The sequence below is a fragment of the Mustela nivalis genome (assembly GCF_964662115.1).
Source record: "Mustela nivalis genome assembly, chromosome: 2".
NCBI lineage: Eukaryota > Metazoa > Chordata > Mammalia > Carnivora > Mustelidae > Mustela > Mustela nivalis.
In genome coordinates, this window is record NC_139021.1 from 160,937,380 (window position 1) to 160,957,212 (window position 19,833).

Consider the following 19,833-nt stretch of genomic DNA (forward strand, 5'->3'; position numbering starts at 1 on the left):
AGTTTTCCCGCCACTGGCGAGGGCGTGAGCCGTGACGTCAGGGCTCCGCCTTCGCAAGGTGGTGGACAGAGGGCTCCGCCCTCACCAAGATGGCGATGCTTGTGGCACCGGAAAGAGTTTATAGATTTCGCCTTGATCCTGCCACCAAATTGGAGGCGGGACTGCCCTGAGGAGTATGCCCGCCCCTTCCGCCGTACGTCCGCGCCGCGTGATGACGTCACAGCGGGTCCACTCCCATCCGTTCGGGTTGCCGAGTTCCTGAGTCCTGAGCGTCCGCAAAGGTAGTGACGCGTGTTGCCCGGAGGATGGCGGACGCCAGCTTGCGCCGCGTGGTTCCCAGCGACCTGTATCCCCTCGTGCTCGGCTTTCTGCGCGATAACCAGCTCTCGGAGGTGGCCAGTAAATTTGCCAAGGCAACAGGCGCTGTGAGTGCGGGCTTGGGACAAGGGCTGGGGTGGGAGCACAACAGGTCTTCGGGCCCTCACAGGGTTAGGTTTCCGGGTACCGAGGTCTCTAGGGTCTTCCAATCTGCGGGGCCTTTGTGCCGAACTCTCGGCGGTGACCCGGGAGCCTGAAGTCTCGGCAGCTGATACCCCACGAGGTCTCACTAGGTAGCGTTGAGTCTTGTTGCCTTTTTCTGTTGAGCGGTGCAGCGACGGCAGCGTGGGTTCCTCGTGGCCCAGGTCACGTGGCTGGCGGAGTGCGGCGAGCTGGAGGGAGCGTGGTGTCCCACTGGAGGCATTGGAGGCTCTTGGTTCCTTCTTGGGTTTTACGTTGGTTGATACAAAACGTGACTTGACCTGAACTCAGTCGAATTTACCCGGGACTCCAAGATGAAATTGCGTTAGAAATGGGGGATGGGATTTTCGTTAGTAAAGAAGAAAGTGAGAGTAGAGGTATACCAAAGCAGAATTGAGCATCACAGCCCTACCAGGCAGTGGGCTTGGATCTTTGATTTCTGGAATCAAGCACATCTAGATTTGGGACCAGGCTCTCTTACTTCTTAAGATGTGTAACCTGAACAGCTTGCTGAACCTCTCTGAGTTTGTTTCTATTCCTACAGAGATGCCATCATCCATTTTATAATATTTTTGTGAATTTCAGTAACGTGATAAATATGAAGTGGCAATCCCAGTGCCTGGTGCTCAGGAAGCATCAGTGAGTGAAAGCTGTTATCATACATATTTATGGTAATATAGGATGGTCCAAATACATGTAAAAAGTGGACCAGGGATGTGAAAGGGTTGGAATCTCAGGCAAGAAAAGCAATCATGGGTCGCCTGGGTGGCTTAGTCAGTTAAGCATCAGGTCATGATCTCAGGGTTCTGGGATCACGCCCCACATGGGCCTGCCTCTCTCTCTCTGCCACTCCTCCTGCTTGCTCTCTCTCTGTCAAATGAATAGATAAAATCTTTTTTTTTTTTTTTTAAAGATTTTATTTATTTATTTGACAGAGAGAGATGACAAGTAGGCAGAGAGGCAGGCAGAAAGAGAGAGGAGGAAGCAGGCTCCCTGCTGAGCAGAGAGCCCGATGCGGGACTCGATCCCAGGACCCTGAGATCCTGACCTGAGCCGAAGGCAGCGGCTTAACCCACTGAGCCACCCAGGCGCCCCAGATAAAATCTTTAATTAAAAAAAAAATCCTGATGCATGGGAAAACATCTTGAAAGAGGGTAGAGTGTAGTCTTTGACAGTCTTCTTAGCCTTTGATTCAGAAGTTAAATTTATTCTTTGTGCAGAATTGGGCTGCACAAAGACAGAATCAAATCAGCTTCAGAAAGGGCTACCTTAAGCTGGGACAGCCTGCCTCGTGATCCCCTACAACTGCTTTCATATTGGAACTGTTTTTTAATTGACCATTAGGGAGGCTGCAGAAAGTATTTTCACAATGGGCTGGAAGGAATTGGGTCTTTTTCAGAATCAGGATTTTTTTTTTTTTCTAAGATTTTATTTATTTGACAGAGATCACAAGTAGGCAGAGAGGCTGGCAGAGAGAGAGGGGGCAGCAGACTCCTTGCTGAGCAGAGAGCCCAATGCAGCGCTCGATCCCAGGACCCTGGGATCATGACCTGAGCCGAAGGCAGAGGCTTTAACCCACTGAACTATCCAGGTGCCCCAGGATTTTTTTATATAACAAAAACTAATCTTTCTGCAAAGCTTACTGAAGGCCAGATGGTGTTTCCAGATGCTAAGTCTTTTATATGCATTATCTCTAATTCTCTCAACAACTTAATAAGATGTACAGTATTATTTCCATGTTATAGAGAAATAAAGTCTTGAAAAGATTAAGTTATTTGCTGAGGGTCACACAGAGGCAGAGGTGAGTTTCACATTTATACACATGTAAGTCTGAGCCTGTACTCTTTTTTTTTTTTTTAAGATTTTATTTATTTATTTGACAGACAGAGATCACGAGCAGGTAGAGAGGCAGAGAGAGAGAGAGGAGGAAGCAGGCTCCCTGCCGAGCAGAGAGCCCAATGTGGGACTCGATCCCAGGACCCTGAGATCATGACCTGAGCCGAAGGCAGAGGCTTAACCCTCTGAGCTACCCAGGCATCCTGAGCCTGTACTCTTGATGGTACTGCAATGTTTTGCCTTTTTTTTTTAAATCAACTTACAATCTATTATCAGTGTAATTAATAACTGAAAGTAATTTTTGTACTGAGTATATAACTTAGCTTTTTTTTTTTAAGAGTTTGTTTATCTATCTGACAGAGATCACAAGTAGGCAGAGAGGCAGGCAAAGAGAGAGGAAGGGAAGCAGGCTCCCAAGGGGGGCTTGATCCCAGGACCCTGGGTTCATGACCTGAGCTGAAAGCAGAGGCTTTAACCCACTGAGGCACCCAAGTGCCCTATAACTTAGCTTTTTAACCAGTTTTGGAGGCTGGTTTCCATATTGCAGGAAACACTCTCTTCTTTTAGTGTTCTTGTTTCATGAGTAATGATGAATTCCTAGACAATGCATTGCTAGCTTAAAGGGAAAACACATTAAAATATTTTATTTTTATTTGAGAGAGAGATTGCGCACGTGTGAGCACAAGGTGGGGCAGGGGCAGAGAGAGAGAGATGTAGACTCCCTGCTGAGCAGGGAGGCTGTCATTGGACTGGATCCCAGGACCCCAGGATTATGAGCTGAGCTGAAGGTAGACACTTAACTGACTGAGTCACCAAGGTGTCCTGGGAAAGCACATTTTTTTAAAGGCTTTCATAAATAGGATTCACTGGGGATAGATGGTGACAGAAACTGTGAGTATCCCAAGTTTTTGATGTTGAAAATTGGAAAGTACATAAATAGATTTTTTTTTCTCTTAATTTGTGCAAGTAGAAGAAGTCTTACGGAGAAGTAACATTTACACCAAATACAGCAGGTATAGAAGAGGTCGCTTTTTTTTTTTTTTTTTTTTTTAAGATTTTGCTTATTTATTTGAGAGAGAAAGAGTAAGTGAGTGTGAGCAGAGGGTAGAGGGAGAAGCAGACTCCCTGCTGGGCAGGGAGCCTGATGCGGGGCCCCCATCCCAAGACCTGAGATCATGATCTGAGCTGAAGGCAGATACTTAACTGACTGAGCCACCAGACACCCCAAAGCAGGTCAGTTTTAAAGAGAGAATAAATCTGATTTCCTGCTAGAAGAACCAGTATAAAATTTTCTTACTGTGTTCTTTTTTTCTCCTATAGACCCAACAGGACGCCAACGCCTCTTCTCTCTTAGACATCTACAGCTTCTGGCTCAAGTAAGTCTTCCCTGTATCACTGTGACTGGTTTTCCCCCAAGGAGTTGGGCTATGTTCCTTGGTGTGGGAAGATCCTGATCCCCCAAAAGTTAGCCTCATCTACCTCAGCAGGTCTGCCAAGGCCCCAAAGCGGAAGGTACAGGCAAATGGACCAGTGAGTAAGAAGGCTAAGAAGAAGACTTCATCCAGTGAGAGCAGTGAGGACAGCAGTGAGGAGGAAGAACCCCAAGGACCTCCAGCTAAGAAAGCTGGTAAGTCTGGGCAAGGAGTTGGTGTTAGTGATTCCCAGAAAGGTATTTGTAGCCTGCCTGTACCACGTGGCTGTTTCTCACTGGGGTCTGTGGTTCTGTTCAGCTGTACCTGCCAAGCGGGCCAGTTTGCCTCAGCATCCTGGAAAGGCTGCAGCCAAAGCATCAGAGAGCAGCAGCAGTGAGGAATCCAGTGATGAGGAGGAGGACAATGACAAGAAGAAAAAGCCTGTTCAGGTTTGTACCTTTTGGGAAGGAAAGAGGTTGTTGAAGGGATTAGGAAGAAGAAACCTAGAGTCCTGGCTTATAGCTTGGAAACAAGGGATGCCAGTGGGTGTATAACAGGTGACTACGGGGGCGCCTAGCTGCCTTAGTCAGTAGAGCATGGGACTCTTGATTTCGGAGTTACATGCCTGAGTCCCATGTTGGATGTAGAGATTACTTAAAAGGAAAATAAATAAGGGGCGCCTGGGTGGCCCAGTTGGTTAAGCTTCCTACTCTTGGTTTTGGCTCAGGTCATGATCCCAGGATTTTGAGATCAAGCGCCAGTTGGGTTCTCTGCTCAGCAGGGGTTCAGCAACTCTGCCTCCCTCGCCCTTTGCGCCTCCCCCCACTCCGAAGCGTGTGTGAGTGTGCATGCCCCCTCTGTCTTTATAATAAAATGAATTTTTATTTATTTTTTAAGGATTTTTATTTATTTGACAGAGAGAGAAGATCATAAGTAGGCGGGGGTGGGGGGTGGGAAGCAGGTTCCCTGCCAAGCAGAGGGCCCGATGTGGGGCTCAGTCCCAGGACCTCGAGATCATGACCTGAGCTGAAGGCAAAGGCTTAACCCACTGAGCTACCCAGGCGCCCCATAAAATGAATCTTTAAAATACATAAATACCGTGATGGAGAAAGTAGAAGTATGAAGCTTGGAAAGGGTATGTGAGGGTGAAGTTGCACTCTGAATCTAGAGGAACCCATTCTGTTTCCAAGGTGGCGTTCGTTTTTTCTGGAACACTGCCTAAGATTCCAAGAGTAAGTAAGAGTATGTTTTGTAGACAGGTATTTGGAACTCTTAAGCAGGGAATGGCAAGGACAGGGTTGGGTTTTTCTTTCTCTCTCTCTCTCTTTCTTTTTTTCTTTCTTTCTTTCTTTGTTAAGGTTAGTTTTTTAAAATTTATATGACAGAGACACATTGAGAGAGGGAATACAAGCAGTGGGACTGGGAGAGGGAAAGCAGGCTCCCCAATGAGCAGGGTGCCCAATGCCGGGCTCAATCCTGAGGCCCTGAGATCAGGACCCAAGCCAAAGGTGACGCTTAAGAACTGAGCCATCCCGGCGTCCCTTCTTTCCTTTTTTTAGAAAGATTTTATTTATTGAGAGAGAGAGCATGCATGTGTGCACACATAAGGGGGGGCAGGGAGAAAAGCACTCTCTCCACTGAGCAGGGAGCCGGATGTGGGCCCCATCCCAGGACCCTGATATCATGACCTGAGCTAAAGGTAGACGCTTTCCTCCCTCACTCCCTTTCCACCTTCTTTCCTTCTTTCCTTTCATCTGTCCATCCGTCCGTCCTTCCCTTTTTCTTGAGGTTTTTAAATTATTTTTAAGTAATCTCTGTTCCTAGTGTGGGACTCAAACTCATGACCCCAAGATCAAGTTTCATGCTCTAACCACTGAGCCAGGCAGGTGCCCCAATATTTTTGTTTCCCATGAAGAATTTGGTGCCCTTTTCAGATGCTGTGTTTTTTCAGTACACACTGTGCCACACATGGTGCTTGAACTCATGACTCCAAGATCAAGAGATGCATACTGTACTGACTCATTCATCCAGGTGCCCTTAGATGTCGTCTTGCTCAGCATTTATTTGCTCTTACTGCTCCGTTAGCTCCTAAAAAATAAAAGTAGTCTAAGATGGTTTCCACCTTAGGATGCCTTTTGGGTACCCAGAACCTCTTGCTGATTCTCTTCATTGTGTGTTTTCTCACAGAAGGGAGTTAAGCCCCAATCCAAGGCAGTCAAAGCTCCTCCTAAGAAGGCCAAGAGCTCTGATTCTGATTCAGACTCAAGCTCAGAAGATGAGTCACCAAAGAACCAGAAGCCAAAGACAACACCTGTGGCAGCTAAAACTCAGACTAAAGCCTCAGCCAAACCAGGTACTATTTCCATTCCCAAGAGGCCAGGCTGGGGACTAGTTTGCTCTGGGGACTTGTATTAAAATTGCTCATTCAGGGGCAGCTGGATGGCTCAGTCAGTTGAGCTTCTGCCTTCAGCTCAGGTCATGATCTCAGGGTCCTGTGGTTGACCCCCACGTTGTGCTTCACGCTGGGCATGGAGCATGCCTAAGATTCTTTCTCTCTGTTTTTTCTCCGTTCCCCATCCCATGTGTGTGTGCTGGTGCCCACGCTTGCCTGCTCTCTCAAAAAAAAAAAAAATTGCTCCTTTAGCATAGGGGTGAAATGGCAGTCGCTGAATTAGAAATACTGCTTAGTGTCTTTTTATTTCTTAAGAAGAGGTTTTTTATTAATAAGTGGAACATTTCATAATTAGGGATTAGTAACTAGAGAAATAGTCTGCGGTGAGGAAAAATGTAGTTTTTTTCGTTTTTTGTTTTAAATCTTTGCTTTTAAAAAAAAATTTATTTGGGGCACCTGGGTGGCTCAGTGGGTTAAAGCCTCTGCCTTTGGCTCAGGTCATGATTTCAGGGTCCTGGGATCAAGTCCCACATCGGGCTCTCTGCTCAACGGGGGGCCTGCTTCCTCCTCTCTCTGCCTGCCTCTCTGCTTACTTGTGATCTCAGTCTCTCAAATAAAATCTTAAAAAAAAGGGATGCCTGGGTGGCTCAGTTGGTTAAGCAGCTGCCTTCGGCTCAGGTCATGATCCCAGTGTCCTGGGATCGAGTCCCACATTGGACTCCTTGCTTGGCAGGGAGCCTGCTTCTCCCTCTGCCTCTGCCTCTGCCTGCCTCTCTGTCTGCCTATGCTCGCTTGCTCTCTCTCCCTCTATCCCTGACAAATAAATAAATAAAATCTTTAAAAAAAAAAAATCTTAAAAAAAAAAAGAATTTATTTGCCAGAGAGAGATCACAAGTAGGCAGGGGCAGGCAGAGAAGGAGGGGAAGCAAGCTCCCTGCTGAGCAGAGAGCCCCATGTGGGGCTCGATCCCAGAACCCAGAGATCATGACTTGAGCCAAAGGCAGAGGCTTAACCTTCTGAGCCACTCAGGTGCCCCCCAAAAACGTGTTTTAAAAAATGGTATCCAGAAGCACCTGGGTGGCTCAGTTGGTTGAGTGTCCAACTCTTGATTTCAGCTTGGGTCCTGATCCCAGGGATGTGGGATTGAGCCCCATGTTGGGCTCCACTCAGCAGAGAGTCTGTTTGAGATATCTCTCTTTCCCTCTCCCTGTGCCCTCAGTCTTACGTGCTCTTTCTTCCTCAAGTTAATCTTTATTATTATTTTTTAAATTTATTTTCTCTTAAAGATTTTATTTATTTGAGAGAGAGACAGTGAGAGAAAGCAAGAACAGGGGAGGAAGAAGCAGGCTCCCCACTGAGCAGGGAGCCTGATGTGGGGTTCGATCCCAGGATGCTGGGATCATGACCTGAGCCAGAAGCAGATGCTTACAACTGAGCCATCCAGGTGCCCCCTAAAATAAATAAATCTTTAAAATAAAAGGTATCCCAGGGAGCTGGGAGCTGAAGCCTCTGCCTTCGGCTCAGGTCATGATCCTAGGATCCTGAGATCAAGCCCCACATCGGACTCTGCTCGGCGGGAGCCTACTTCCCCCTCTCTCTCTCCCTTCCTCTGCCTACTTGTGATCTCTGTCTGTCAAACAAATAAAGTCTTAAAAAAAAAAGTATCCATTTGCCATTCTTGTTAATAGATGATTTACATCCCTATAAATGCCGTTTTGTTATAAGCACCTGTACATCTATGTTTTGTGCTTTTCATTGCCATCATCTGTCCTATGCATTTACTCTGTAGGACCTGTGAGAATTTAAACTCTTTCTTGTAGTATTCTTGTGATGACAGGTTATGATTTATAGGAGCTTCTCTGAATGAAGTTGGAGTAAAAGATTTCATAGAATACATTTGAATTGTTTACATATTTTTTTTCCTTTTTTATGATCCTATTTATTTGAGAGAGAGAGAGAATGTTCACACATGAGCTGGGGGAGGAGCAGAGTGAGAGGGACAAACAGACCCCTGCTCTGAGCCCAGAGCCCCATGCAGGCCTTGATACTGTGACCCTGAGATCATGACCCGAGCTGAAATGAAGAGTCAAATGCTTAATGGACTGACCCATCCAGGAGCCCCACTACATCATATCATTTAGTAAAGACAGTTTTATGTTCGAAATCGGTCAGGAAGGTTATCCTTTGATAGTCAGCCATGGTGGTTTCCCTCATGCCTGCTCTAAAGGCAAGAGAATTGGGGTGCCTGGGTGGCTCAGTTGTTAAGCGTCTGCTTTTGGCTCAGATCATGATCCCCAAGGTCCTGGGATTGAGCCCCACATCGGGCTCCCTACTCAGCAGGAAGCCTGCTTCTCTCTCTCTCCCACTCCCCCTGCTTGTGTTCCCTCTCTAGCTGTCTTTCTGTCAAATAAATAAATAAAATCTTTTAAAAAAGTAAAATGAAGGCAAGAGAATCAATAGACTCCTAAGCTCTAAGCTAACAGGTTTCCAGGGTCCATTAAGGCCTTGGTATTTCTTACCCAATTTTTTTTTCCTTCCCAGGTATCCCAGCCCGCGTGGCACCTAAACTAACCAATGGGAAAGTGGCCAGCAAGAAGAGCAGCAGCAGCAGCAGCAGCAGCAGCAGCAGCAGTGATGAGGAGGAGGAGGTGGCAGCGGCGGCAGCCATACCTAAGAAGGTTTGGGCCAGAACTTGTACCAGAGGATGGGTGGGGAGGTGCGGGAGTGAGGGTGTCTCCATTTCTTGGCAAGTTTAGTTGGATCAGCTTTTTCCTGTGGTAACTAGTTTTCTCCATATGACGCAGACTGTACCTAAAAAGCAAGTCGTGGCCAAGGCTCCAGTGAAAACAATGGCTGCCCCTACCCAGAAGAGTTCCAGCAGTGAAGACTCTTCCAGTGAGGAGGAGGAGGAGGAAGAGCAGAAAAAACCCATGAAAAAAAAACCAGGTGAGGTTTTTTTTCCCCTTGAAGTTATTTATTTGTTTTTTTTTTTTTTTAGAGCATGAGCGAGCATGTGCACAAGGTGGGAGTCGGGGGCAGGGGCAGAGGGAAAGGCAGAGAATCCCAAGGGGACTCCCTGCTAAGCGTGGAGTCCCACCACAACACTTACCTTTTTTTTTTTTTAAGATTTTATTTACTTATTTCACAGAGAGAGCATGTGCATGTGTGCATAAGCAGGGGGAAGCAGGTCCCTATAGGTTTTTTTTTTTTTTAATATTTTTTTTATTTGACAGAGAGACAGAGATCACAAGTAGGCAGAGAGGCAGGCAAAGAGAGAGGAAGGAACGCAGGCTCTCTGTTGAGCAGAGAGCCCGATGTAGGGCTTGATCCCAGGACCCCGAGACCATGACCTGAGTTGAAGGCAGAGGCTTAACCCACTGAGCCACTCAGGTACCCCTTGTTTGTTTTTTTTTTAAAAACAGGTCCCTATAGTTCAGTCCCCCCACCTTCGGCTGCCCCATCCAAGAAGTCCCTGGGAACCCAGGCTCCCAAGAAAGCTGCAGAGAAGCAGCAGCCTGTGGAAAGCAGTGAGGACAGCAGCGATGAGTCTGGTGAGTCCCCTCTGTTGAGAATGGGCCTGGGAGAGTAGATGAGGAATATAAAAGACAAAAAGGCCTCTATGCCTTTCGTTTTTCACTGAAGCAAGACAGGGTTTAAGTTTCTGTGTGGGTCTTTGCAGCCTCCTTTTTGTTGCTTTTGGTTGGGTTGGGACTCTGGTCCCAGCCTAATGCCATAGATTCTCTCCAGATTCCAGTTCTGAGGAAGAAAAGAAACCTCCAGCTAAGGCAGTCATCTCTAAAGCAACCTCTAAACCAGTTCCAGCAAAGAAAGCGCCAGAGAGCTCTTCAGACAGCTCAGGTGAGGTATATGGAAGCCCTCAGGGTGGTGGGAGCTCCAGGGGCTCTCTCCAGTCTGATTTCTATTTATTATTTGCTCTCTGTCTAGACTCTGATAGTTCTGAGGATGAAGCTCCTGCCAGATCAGCCGGTACTACCAAGAATCTACCAAGTAGGCCGGTTGCCACTCCCAAGCAACCTGCAGCTAAACCAGCCACAGCTCCCAAGCAGCCTGTAGGTAGTGGCCAGAAGCCTCTCACCAGAAAGGCTGATAGCAGCTCCAGCGAGGAGGAGAGCAGTTCTAGTGAAGAGGAAAAGATGAAGAAGACTGTGGTCACTCCCAAGTCCAAGGCAGCAGCCAAAGCAGCTCCGTCTTTGCCTGCCAAACAGGCCCCGCAGGGTGGTGGGGACAGCAGCTCTGATTCAGATAGTTCTAGCAGTGAGGAAGAGGAGGAGGAGAAGATGTCAAAATCCCCAGTTAAAAAGAAGCCACAGAAGGCAGCAGGAGTTGTAGCCTCTTCCAAGGCGGCTTCCACAAAGCAAGCAAAGGCCAAGAGCAGCAGCAGTTCTTCCTCTGATGATTCCAGTGAGGAAGAAGTGAAGGAGAAGCCTAAGGGCAAGGGCAGTGTAAAGCCACAAGCCCTCAAGACCAATGGGACCTCTGCAGTGACTACGCAGAATGGAAAAGCAGACAGGGATAGCCATGAGGAAGAAGAAGAAAAGAAAAAGGCAGCAGTAGCAGTTTCTAAGCCAGGTCTGTATCCAAAGAATCTGTCTCCTTGGTTTGTCCCCCCAAGTATGAGTGGAATATACACTTGGGGGATGGGGTAGGGAGAGGAGGCCCACAGTTAGGCTTCCAGTTGTATGCCCTCGGTGTGGGAACCTGGGAGGAGGAATAGGAAGCTGGTCTCCTGAGTCTGGCTTTTTGTTTTGTAGGTTCCGGAAAGAAGCGGAAGCAGAATGAGGCTGCCAAAGAGGCAGAGACTCCTCAAGCCAAGAAGATAAAGCCCCAGACCCCCAACACATTTCCAAAAAGGAAGAAAGTAAGTTCTCTTATTTTCTTGTCGGGAGCCAGCCTTTAAAGAGTAGAAAGGGGCACCTGGGTGGCTCAGTTGGTTAAGCCTCCATCTCTTGATTTCCCCTCAGGGTCGTGAGATTTTGACAATTCTCCCCATGGCCTGGCACTCTCTCACATGTGTAGCTAAGGAGGGCTTTTCTGTTAAATGGCCACTCTGTCTTTTTTTTTTTTTTAAAGATTTTATTTATTTATTTGACAGAAATCACAAGTAGATAGAGAGGCAGGCAGAGAGAGAGAGAGGGAAGCAGGCTCCCTGCTGAGCAGAGAGCCCGATGCGGGACTCGATCCCAGGACCCTGAGATCATGACCTGAGCCGAAAGCAGCAGCTTAACCCACTGAGCCACCCAGGCGCCCGGCCACTCTGTCTTTAACTTACTTCTTACTTCATTCTTCTTCAGGGAGAAAAAAGGGCATCATCCCCTTTCCGAAGGATCAGGGAGGAGGAAATTGAGGTAGATGCTCGAGTGGCAGACAACTCCTTTGATGCCAAGGTGAGGGGAGAGCATGTTTGCTGTTCTTAAGGGGGCTGGGTGGAAGAGAGGGCAGCTTTTTGGTTCATGTTGCCTTGAGCAGGGAGAAGAAAGTAAAAGTAACAGGGCCTTGGTGTTGTCCTTCTGTGTATTAACCACTTTTCTCTGCTTACCAGCGGGGTGCAGCTGGAGACTGGGGGGAACGCGCCAATCAGGTTCTGAAGTTCACCAAAGGCAAATCGTTCCGGCATGAGAAAACCAAGAAGAAGCGGGGCAGCTACCGGGGAGGCTCCATCTCTGTCCAGGTCAATTCCATTAAGTTTGACAGCGAGTGACCTGGGGCCATGTGTGGTGAAGCAGGGGTGATGATCCAATGCCACTTACTTTCCCCAGTGGACCTGGGAAACCCTCAGCTCTATTAAGGGAGGGTCTTGGCGAGGACAGCAGTTTAGAAGAGGTCCGAAGACTGCATTGTAACATCCTCTTTGGCCATTTTCTGTGTTCGTAGTTTTGTACAGGTTTGGTTTTTGAGTGTTGAGAAGTAAGGACAACATAAGAGTGTTCTTTTTTAAGAAAAAGAAAAATTTTAGTTGTCATTCCCTCGTTCCCTTCTCCCTGTTCTGTGGAAGTCCTCATGCTGAGAAATTTGTAAATTTTATATTAAATCGTTTCCTATTCATTTTCGTTGTGATTTCACAGGTGGGTAAAGATAAAATCTTAGCTATTGCCCAAGATGTAGTAAAGGTTACATTATGAGTTTTTATAATTGGAGAATTCTGTCATTTGTTCACATTCATCCGTCCTACCCTCACAGCTTTGGGAAGGGGCAGTTAAGAATGGTTAATGTATATGTTTGCTAAGCATGCACTGTGTAGTTCATCCTCTTTTATGGGGTTTAGGACTGATGTTTTCAGCGAGCATGGACTTAACTACTTTTGGGGATAAAATCCTCTTTTGTTACAGTTAAAATTCTGGTGTAGTGTGAATGCTGTGGGGTTAGTCTAAATATTTTGTTTTCTGTAATATTAACATTTAATGTTTGCAGTATATGTTTAGTTTTTTATTTTGAAAGCATAAACTTTTCTATTGTTTGGAGACTTTTTTTGATGATCCTTAGTAGTACTAATTTAAGGACTGCATTTCCTTGTTTTTTACATTTTAGGGAACAAAATAACAATCTGAAAAGTACATATCACTTGGTATTTCTGTTTTAGTAGAAGTGGTGACACAAAATTAGCTTCATTAACTCCTATGTGATTGGAAATCACTGATCAAGAAAATCAAAGAATAAAAACTGTAACTAAAAATCTCAATCCTCAGTAGGAGTTAGATTACATTAGGCAAATTTATAGGTAACCTGTGTATGTGCTAATGGAAATGAGAAGAACCTTTATGAAGCATATTAGGTGGTAAAACTTGGTGGGCTTGGGAGAGTATCCCAACAAGATTGTTGTTTGTAGTTGGAACATGGGAGCATCTGATGTGCCCCTTTCAGAACCTTAATTGTCAGTAACTAAAAAAATACCTGTGAGCAGAAATGTGACTCTGAGGCCAAGGCTGTAGGAGATGAGAGTGCTTGGCCAGAGCAAGCTGCGGAGGGAGGAGGCAACAGCAAACTGGAGACTGGGGCTGTTTCTGTGGTGGGAAAGTGTGTCCTAGCTTTATGGACGAGGGGAGGTGTAGGTTTTAAGATTAGCCTCCCCTTGTTCTGATTCCATACTTGCCAGGTAACTTGATAGTAAGTTGGTTTTCCATGTAACTGCCTCTAGGAAGAATATGCAGCTTTCATGCTGACATAGGTACATCAGTCTACATGGTAAGTGTTATCCATCTTAGTACAAAATAATAAACTGACTGATGTATAATGTGTCTTGGGAGATTTTTATTTTGAGTCCAAAGCCCTCTCACCTGTTTAAACCAGAACAACTTGGATGCCAGTTAGAGGGCTGGAGTGAGACCTGTGAGTTCACTGAAGAATTTTCTTGACAGCAGCTTTCTGGCTTTTCGTGGCCATACCTTGTGTCATGGTGCCTTGTCCAGGCCATAGTCCAGATCGTGCATAGTCTAAACTGGGGTTGGCAGAATGGCCAATGGGCGAGTCCGGTCCACAGCTTGTTTTTGTAATGCTTTGATGCTAAGAATGGTTTTTATATTTTAATTTAATTTATTTATTTGTTTTTAAGTAGGCACCACACCCAACACAGGGCTTGTTTTTTTTACATTTTAAAAGTGCTTGGAAGAATATGTGGCTGACTTTATGTGGCTCACTGGGCCTACGGTATTTGCTAACTGGCCCTCTATGGAAAACGGAAAGCGTTTGCTAATTCCTGGTCTAAGTCAGTGATTTTGCAACACTGGCTGAAAATTAGAATCATCTGGGAAACTTAAAAAATACTAAAACCCAAGGGCCCATCCCAGACCAGCTTGAGTGTGTCAGACCCTGGTGCTCTCTGGTGGGGCCTGGGTGTAAGGATTTTTTTTTTAATCTGAGTGATTCTAATATGAGCAGCTGAGGTTGAAAGCCACTAAACTAAGAGTGTTTGAAAATAATTGGGGCACCTTGGTGGCTTTGTTGGTTGAGTGTCTGACTCTTGGTCGTGGATCATGGGATTGAGCCCTGCATTGGCTCCGCTCTCACAGTGCGCTGGAGATTCCCTCTCCCTTTTGCCCTTTCCCTGTTTGTGGGTGTGCTCTATCTCTAAAATAAATAAATCTTAAAAAAGAAAAAAGAATTGGTATTTTTTCATTATTCTCATGCTTTTGTTTTTGGATATACTTACAAAATCTGATACAATAAAATGAAAATTAAATTTCCATCTTAGCTGTTTCCTTGGACTTGAATCTATATCTTCATGGTTTTGTTGAATGATCTGTTACATGCTTCCACTCATCTTTTTCCTTACACAAATGGGGTAGCTTGCTAGATGCAGTGTTTCATAACATTGGAGCTCATTTTATAACACAGTAGCTAATTTTTAATGTCTGCATGGTTCTCCATTGTAGTAGGAAGCAGTAGTATAAGTATGCAAGCCAGTAACATTGGTGGATGTTTGTTTTTTCAGTATTTTGCTTCTACAAATAGAGCCACAGTGGATATTCGTTTTTCTGTTGTGTGTTTTTTTTTTTTCTTAGAGATTTTATTTATTTATTTGTCAGAGAGAGAGTGAGAGTGAGCACAGGCAGACAGAGTGGAAGGCAGAAGCAGGCTCCCTGTGGAGCAAGGAGCCTAATGTGGGACTCAATCCCAGGACGCTGGGATCATGACCTGAGCTGAAGGCAGCTGCTTAACCAACTGAGCCACCCAGGCGTCCTGTGTTGTTTTGTTTTTTAAAGTAAATTCCCCCCAGTGTGGGACTCAAACTCATAACCCCAAGATCAAGAGTCATACTCCTCAGACTGAACCAGCCCAGTGCGCTGCATAGTGAATGTTCTTGTACATGGAACCAAGTATCTGTGGATTTTTTTAAAGATTTTATTTATTTGACAGAGATCACAAGTAGGTAGAGAGGCAGGCAGAGAGAGAGGAGGAAGCAGGCTCCCTGCTGAGCAGAGAGCTGGATACGGTGTTCGATCCCAGGACCCTGGGATCATGACCTGAGCTGAAGGCAGTTGTCCAACCAACTGAGCCACCCAGGCGTCCCTACATTTCCTTTGACCCAACAATCACTGTTACAGTGTTTCCTAGAAAAATATCCTCACAGGACAGCAGGTGCCATGTCTGGCCACAAGAGTGGCAAGAAACCCCTGAAGCAGCCCATGAAGCAGGCCAAGGAGATGGGACGAGGAAGGTAAGACATTCAAGCAGAAACAGAAAGAACAAGAAACTCAAGGAGGAGCTTAAAGCAAAGGCCGGGGGAATGCCTCCCACCACCACAGGTGGAATTAAGAACTGTGAGAAAAGATAAGCTGTTCCTTGTGCCTGAGTCAATAATGATCCTTAATTCCATTCCTGTTTAAACATCTGGCTTTCCTGGATGCCTGGGTGGCTCAGTGGGTTAAGCCTCTGCCTTTAGCTCAGGTCATGATCCCAGGATCCTGGGATCGAGTCCCGCATAGGGCTCCCAGCTCCATGGGGAGTCTGCTTCTCTCTCTGACCTTCTCCTCGCTCATGTTCTCTCTCACTGTCTCTCTCTCAAATAAATAAAATCTTTAAAAAAAAAAAAAAAGGAAATGTATGTTTAACATTTTAATTATTATTGCCCTCCAAAGCCGTTGTACTAATTTGTAGTTCCAGTAACAGTTTATGGAAAGTATTTTGCCTTCTTCCCCAACATTTGGATAAATGAAAGTGCTGAGTCTTTTTTTTTTTTTTTAAGATTTTATTCACTTACTTGACAGATCGCAAGTAGGCAGAGAGGAAGGGAAGCAGGCTCTGTGCTGAGCAGAGAGCCGATGCAGGGCTGGATCCCAAGACCCTGAGATCATGATCTGAGCCTGAGCTGAAGGCAGAGGCTTAACCTGCTGAGCCACCCAGGCATCCCAGTCTCTCTCTCTTTAAAAAATATTTTTGGGGGTGCCTGGGTGGCTCAGTGGGTAAGCCTCTGCCTTCTGCTCAGGTCACGATCCCAGGGTCCTGGGATCCAGCCCCGCATCGGGCTCTCTGCTCAGTGGGGAGCCTGCTTCTCCCCTCTGCTTGCCTCTCTGCCTACTTGTGATCTCTGTCTGTCAAATAAATAAATAAAACCTTAAAAAATATTTATTTTTGGTGGGTGCCTGGGTGGCTTAGTTGGTTAAGCATCTGCCTTCAGCCTGGGTCATGATCCTGGAGTCCTAGGATCAAGCCCTATGTATGGCACCCTGCTCACCCTCCCTCTTCCTCTGTCCCTCTCTCACTCAATCTCTCAAATAAAGTCTTTTTAAAGAGGTTTTTTTTTTTTTTTTTTTTTTTTTTTTTTTTTTTAATATATTTGCTCCAACATGGGGCTCAGACTCATTGCCTGGGGAATCAAGAGTCATGCTCTATGGACTGAGCCAGCCAGGCACCCCATGTCTCTTTTTTAAAAAATTGTGGTAAACAACATTAAATTTACTATCTTAACTACTTTTTTATTTAAGATTTATTTATTTGACACAGAGAGAGATTGGGAACATAAACAGGGGAAATTGGAGAGGGAGAAGAAGGCCTCCCGTGGAGCAGGGAGCCTGATGCAGGGCTCCATCCCAGGACCTGGGATCATGACCTGAGCCACTCAGGCTTCCCTTAGTTATTTTTTTTTATTTTTTATTTTTACTTATTTATTTTTTAATATTTTATTTATTTATCAGAGAGAGAGGGGGGAGAGAGCAAGCACAGGCAGACAGAATGGCTGGCAGAGGCAGAGGGAGAAGCAGGCTCCCTGCTGAGCAAGGAGCCCGATGTGGGACTCGATCCCAGGATGCTGGGATCATGACCTGAGCCAAAGGCAGCTGCTTAACCAACTGAGCCACCCAGGTGTCCCTAGTTATTTTTTTTAAATTGAAGTATGGTTGACATACATTATTAGTTTCAGGTGTGCAACATAATTAACATTGATACACATTATATTTTTTTAAATATTTTTTTTTAGCACTGACAGGGAGAAGGAGAGAAGCAGACTCCCTACTGAGCATGCAGCCTGATGCAGGGCTCAGTCCCACAACCCATGAGATCACGACCTGAGCCAAAATCAAGAGTTGGATGCTTAACCAACTGAGCCACCCAGGTGCCCTTATATATGTATACATACATATACATTTATATACATTATGAGTGATCACAAGTCTAGTTATTTCTCATCATGCAGTTATAATATTTTTGGCTATATCCCCTATGTTGTACTTTACATCCTTGTGGTTGATTTTATAACTGGAAGCTTGTACCCATTAGTCCCCTTCCTATTTTGCCCATGCCCCCACCCCCCCCACTCTATTCTGGCAACCACCACTGTTTGTTCTCTGTATTTTTTTTTTTTAAGATTTTTTTTTTATTAATTAGCACGAGTAGGGTGAAGGGCAGAGGGAGAAGCAGACTTCCCGCTGAGCAGGGAGCCCAAAACGGGGCTCAATCCTGGGCCTCTGGCATCATGACCCGAGCCAAAGGTGGATACTTAATGGACTGAACCACCCAGGTGTCCCCTCTACTTTTTGTTTTTTTAGATTTATTCACTTATTTTAACCAACTGAGCCACCCAGGCATCCCTATTCACTTATTTTAAAACAGAGAGAAAGCACATGTGCTCATATGAGCACGGGAGGGCAGAGGGAGCGGGAGAGAGAATCTTAAGCAGACTCCACTGAGCTTGGACCCTGACTCAGGGCTTGATCTCATGACCCTGAAATCACAATCTGAGCTGAAACCAAGAGTCAGACAGAGGCTTAACTAACTGAGCCACCCAGGTGCCCCTGTTCTCTGTATTTTGAATCTTTCTGTTTTGTTGTTTGTTTTTTAGATTCGATTCAATTTGATTTGATTTGATTTTTAAAGATTTTACTTATTTATTTGACGGAGAGAGACAGTGGCAGGGGGAGTTGGGAGAGAGAGAAGCAGGCTTCCTGCTAAGGAGGGAGCCCAATGTGGGGCTCAATCCCAGGACTCTGGGGCCATGGCCTGATCTGAAGGCAGACACTTAACAACTGAGCCACCCAGGCACCCTAGATTTTACATATAAGTAAAATCATACAGTATTTGTCTTTCTCTGTGTGACTTCACTTAGCATAATATCTTTTTGATCCACCCATGTTGTTGTAAATAGCAAGATGTTTTTTATGGCTGAGTATATATACACACACAGTATGTAAACACACACTACATCTTTATCCATTAATTAATTAATGGATACTTAGATTGTTTCCATATCTTGGCTATTGTAAATAATGAAGAACATAGGGGTGCGTGTATTCTTTTGAATTAGTGTTTTTTTTTCTTTGGGTAAACAGAAGAATTGATGGATCAAACGATTTTTTTTTTTAAGATTTTATTTATTTGGCAGAGAGAGATCACAAGCAGGCAGAGAGGCAGGCAGAGAGGCGGGGAAGCAGGCTCCCTGCTGAGCAGAGAGCCCAATGCAGGGCTTGATCCCAGGACCCTGAGATCATGACCTGAGCCGAAGGTAGAGGCGGCCAGGCGCCCCCCCCCCCACCTTTTTTTTAAGATTTTACATTTTATTTGACGACAGTAAGAGAGGAAACATAAGTGGGGGAGTGGGAGAGGGAGAAGCAGGCCTCCCGCTGATCAGGGAGGCCAGGGCAGGGCTCGATCCCAGGACCCTGGGATCATGACTTGAGCCAAAGGCAGACGTTTAACGACTGAGCCACCCAGGTGCCCCTGAAATTTCTATTTTTAATATTTTGAGGAACCGCCATACTGTTTTCCACAGTGGCTACACCAATTACATTCCCATCAATAGTACATGAGGGTTCCCTTTTTTCCACATCCTTACTAACTCTTGTTATTCTTGATACCGGCCATTTGGACAGATATGGGGTGATACCTCCTTGTGTTTTTGACTTGTATTTCTCTGATGATTAGTGATGTTGAGCATCTTTTCATGTGTTTATTGGCTGGCTGGCTGGTTTTTTTTTTGTTTGTTTGTTTGTTTGTTTTTTAAGATTTTATTTGTCAGAGAGAGAGAGGGAGCGAGAGCAAGCACAGGCAGACAGAGTGGCAGGCAGAGACAGAGGGAGAAGCAGGCTCCCTGCCAAGCAAGGAACCCAATGTGGGACTCGATTCCAGGACGCTGGGATCATGACCTGAGCCGAAGGCAGATGCTTAACCAACTGAGCCATCCAGGCGTCCCTGTCTGTCTTTTTTTGAAAAAATGTTCAAGTCCTCTGCCCATTTAATTGGATTGTTGTTTTTTTGGTGTAACAGATTTCTGTATTAATTTTGTATCCTGCAACTTTACTGAATTTAATTAATAGTTCCAATAGTTTCTTGGAGTCTTCAGGATTTTCTGTATAAAGCATCAGGTCGTCTGCAAATAGTGACAGTTTTACTGTTTTTTTTCTTTTTTTAACAATTATTGCCTTTTCGGGGACCTGGGTGGCTCAGTCATTAAGTGTCTGCCTTCAGCTTGGGTCATAATCCCAGGGTCCTGAGATCGAGCCCCAGGTTGGGCGGTTGGGCTCCCTGCTCGGCAGGAAGCCTGCTTCTCCCTTACCCGCTCCCCTGCTTGTTTTCCCTCTCTCTCTCTGTGTCTCTGTCAAATGAATAACTAAAATAAAATAAAAATTATTGCCTTTTATTTCTTCTTCTTTTCTAATTGCTGTGGCTAGGACTTCCAGTACTATGTTGAGTAAAAGTGGCAGGAGTGGACATTCTTGTCTTGTTCCT

General features: G+C 45.5%; 1 protein-coding gene across 2 annotated transcripts; it reads left to right on the top strand.

Annotated features, from left to right (window-relative positions):
• The first annotated feature begins 51 nt into the window (after positions 1–51).
• NOLC1 (nucleolar and coiled-body phosphoprotein 1) lies at positions 52–14,272 on the top strand. Of its 2 annotated transcripts, none has more exons than XM_082722376.1 (13): positions 52–425; positions 3,676–3,731; positions 3,840–3,982; positions 4,086–4,216; positions 5,955–6,120; positions 8,701–8,837; positions 8,964–9,105; positions 9,582–9,710; positions 9,907–10,017; positions 10,105–10,749; positions 10,932–11,038; positions 11,472–11,564; positions 11,720–14,272. In XM_082722376.1, exons 1-13 carry the CDS (start codon positions 306–308, stop codon positions 11,876–11,878), a joined length of 2,139 nt encoding a protein of 712 aa, XP_082578502.1. In that variant the 5' UTR covers positions 52–305; the 3' UTR covers positions 11,879–14,272. The 2 variants fall into 2 exon arrangements, with proteins under 2 accessions (XP_082578502.1, XP_082578503.1); XM_082722377.1 differs by having other exon boundaries at positions 3,843–3,982.
• Positions 14,273–19,833: the final 5,561 nt, after the last annotated feature.

Excerpts from the sequence above, each read along its gene's own strand:
- NOLC1 (XM_082722376.1), top strand. The coding sequence starts at position 306 with ATGGCGGACGCCAGCTTGCGCCGCGTGGTTCCCAGCGACCTGTATCCC. Across the intron at positions 9,711-9,906 it reads GGACAGCAGCGATGAGTCTG|ATTCCAGTTCTGAGGAAGAA; the intron begins GTGAGTCCCCTC and ends GATTCTCTCCAG. Across the intron at positions 10,018-10,104 it reads GAGCTCTTCAGACAGCTCAG|ACTCTGATAGTTCTGAGGAT; the intron begins GTGAGGTATATG and ends CTCTCTGTCTAG.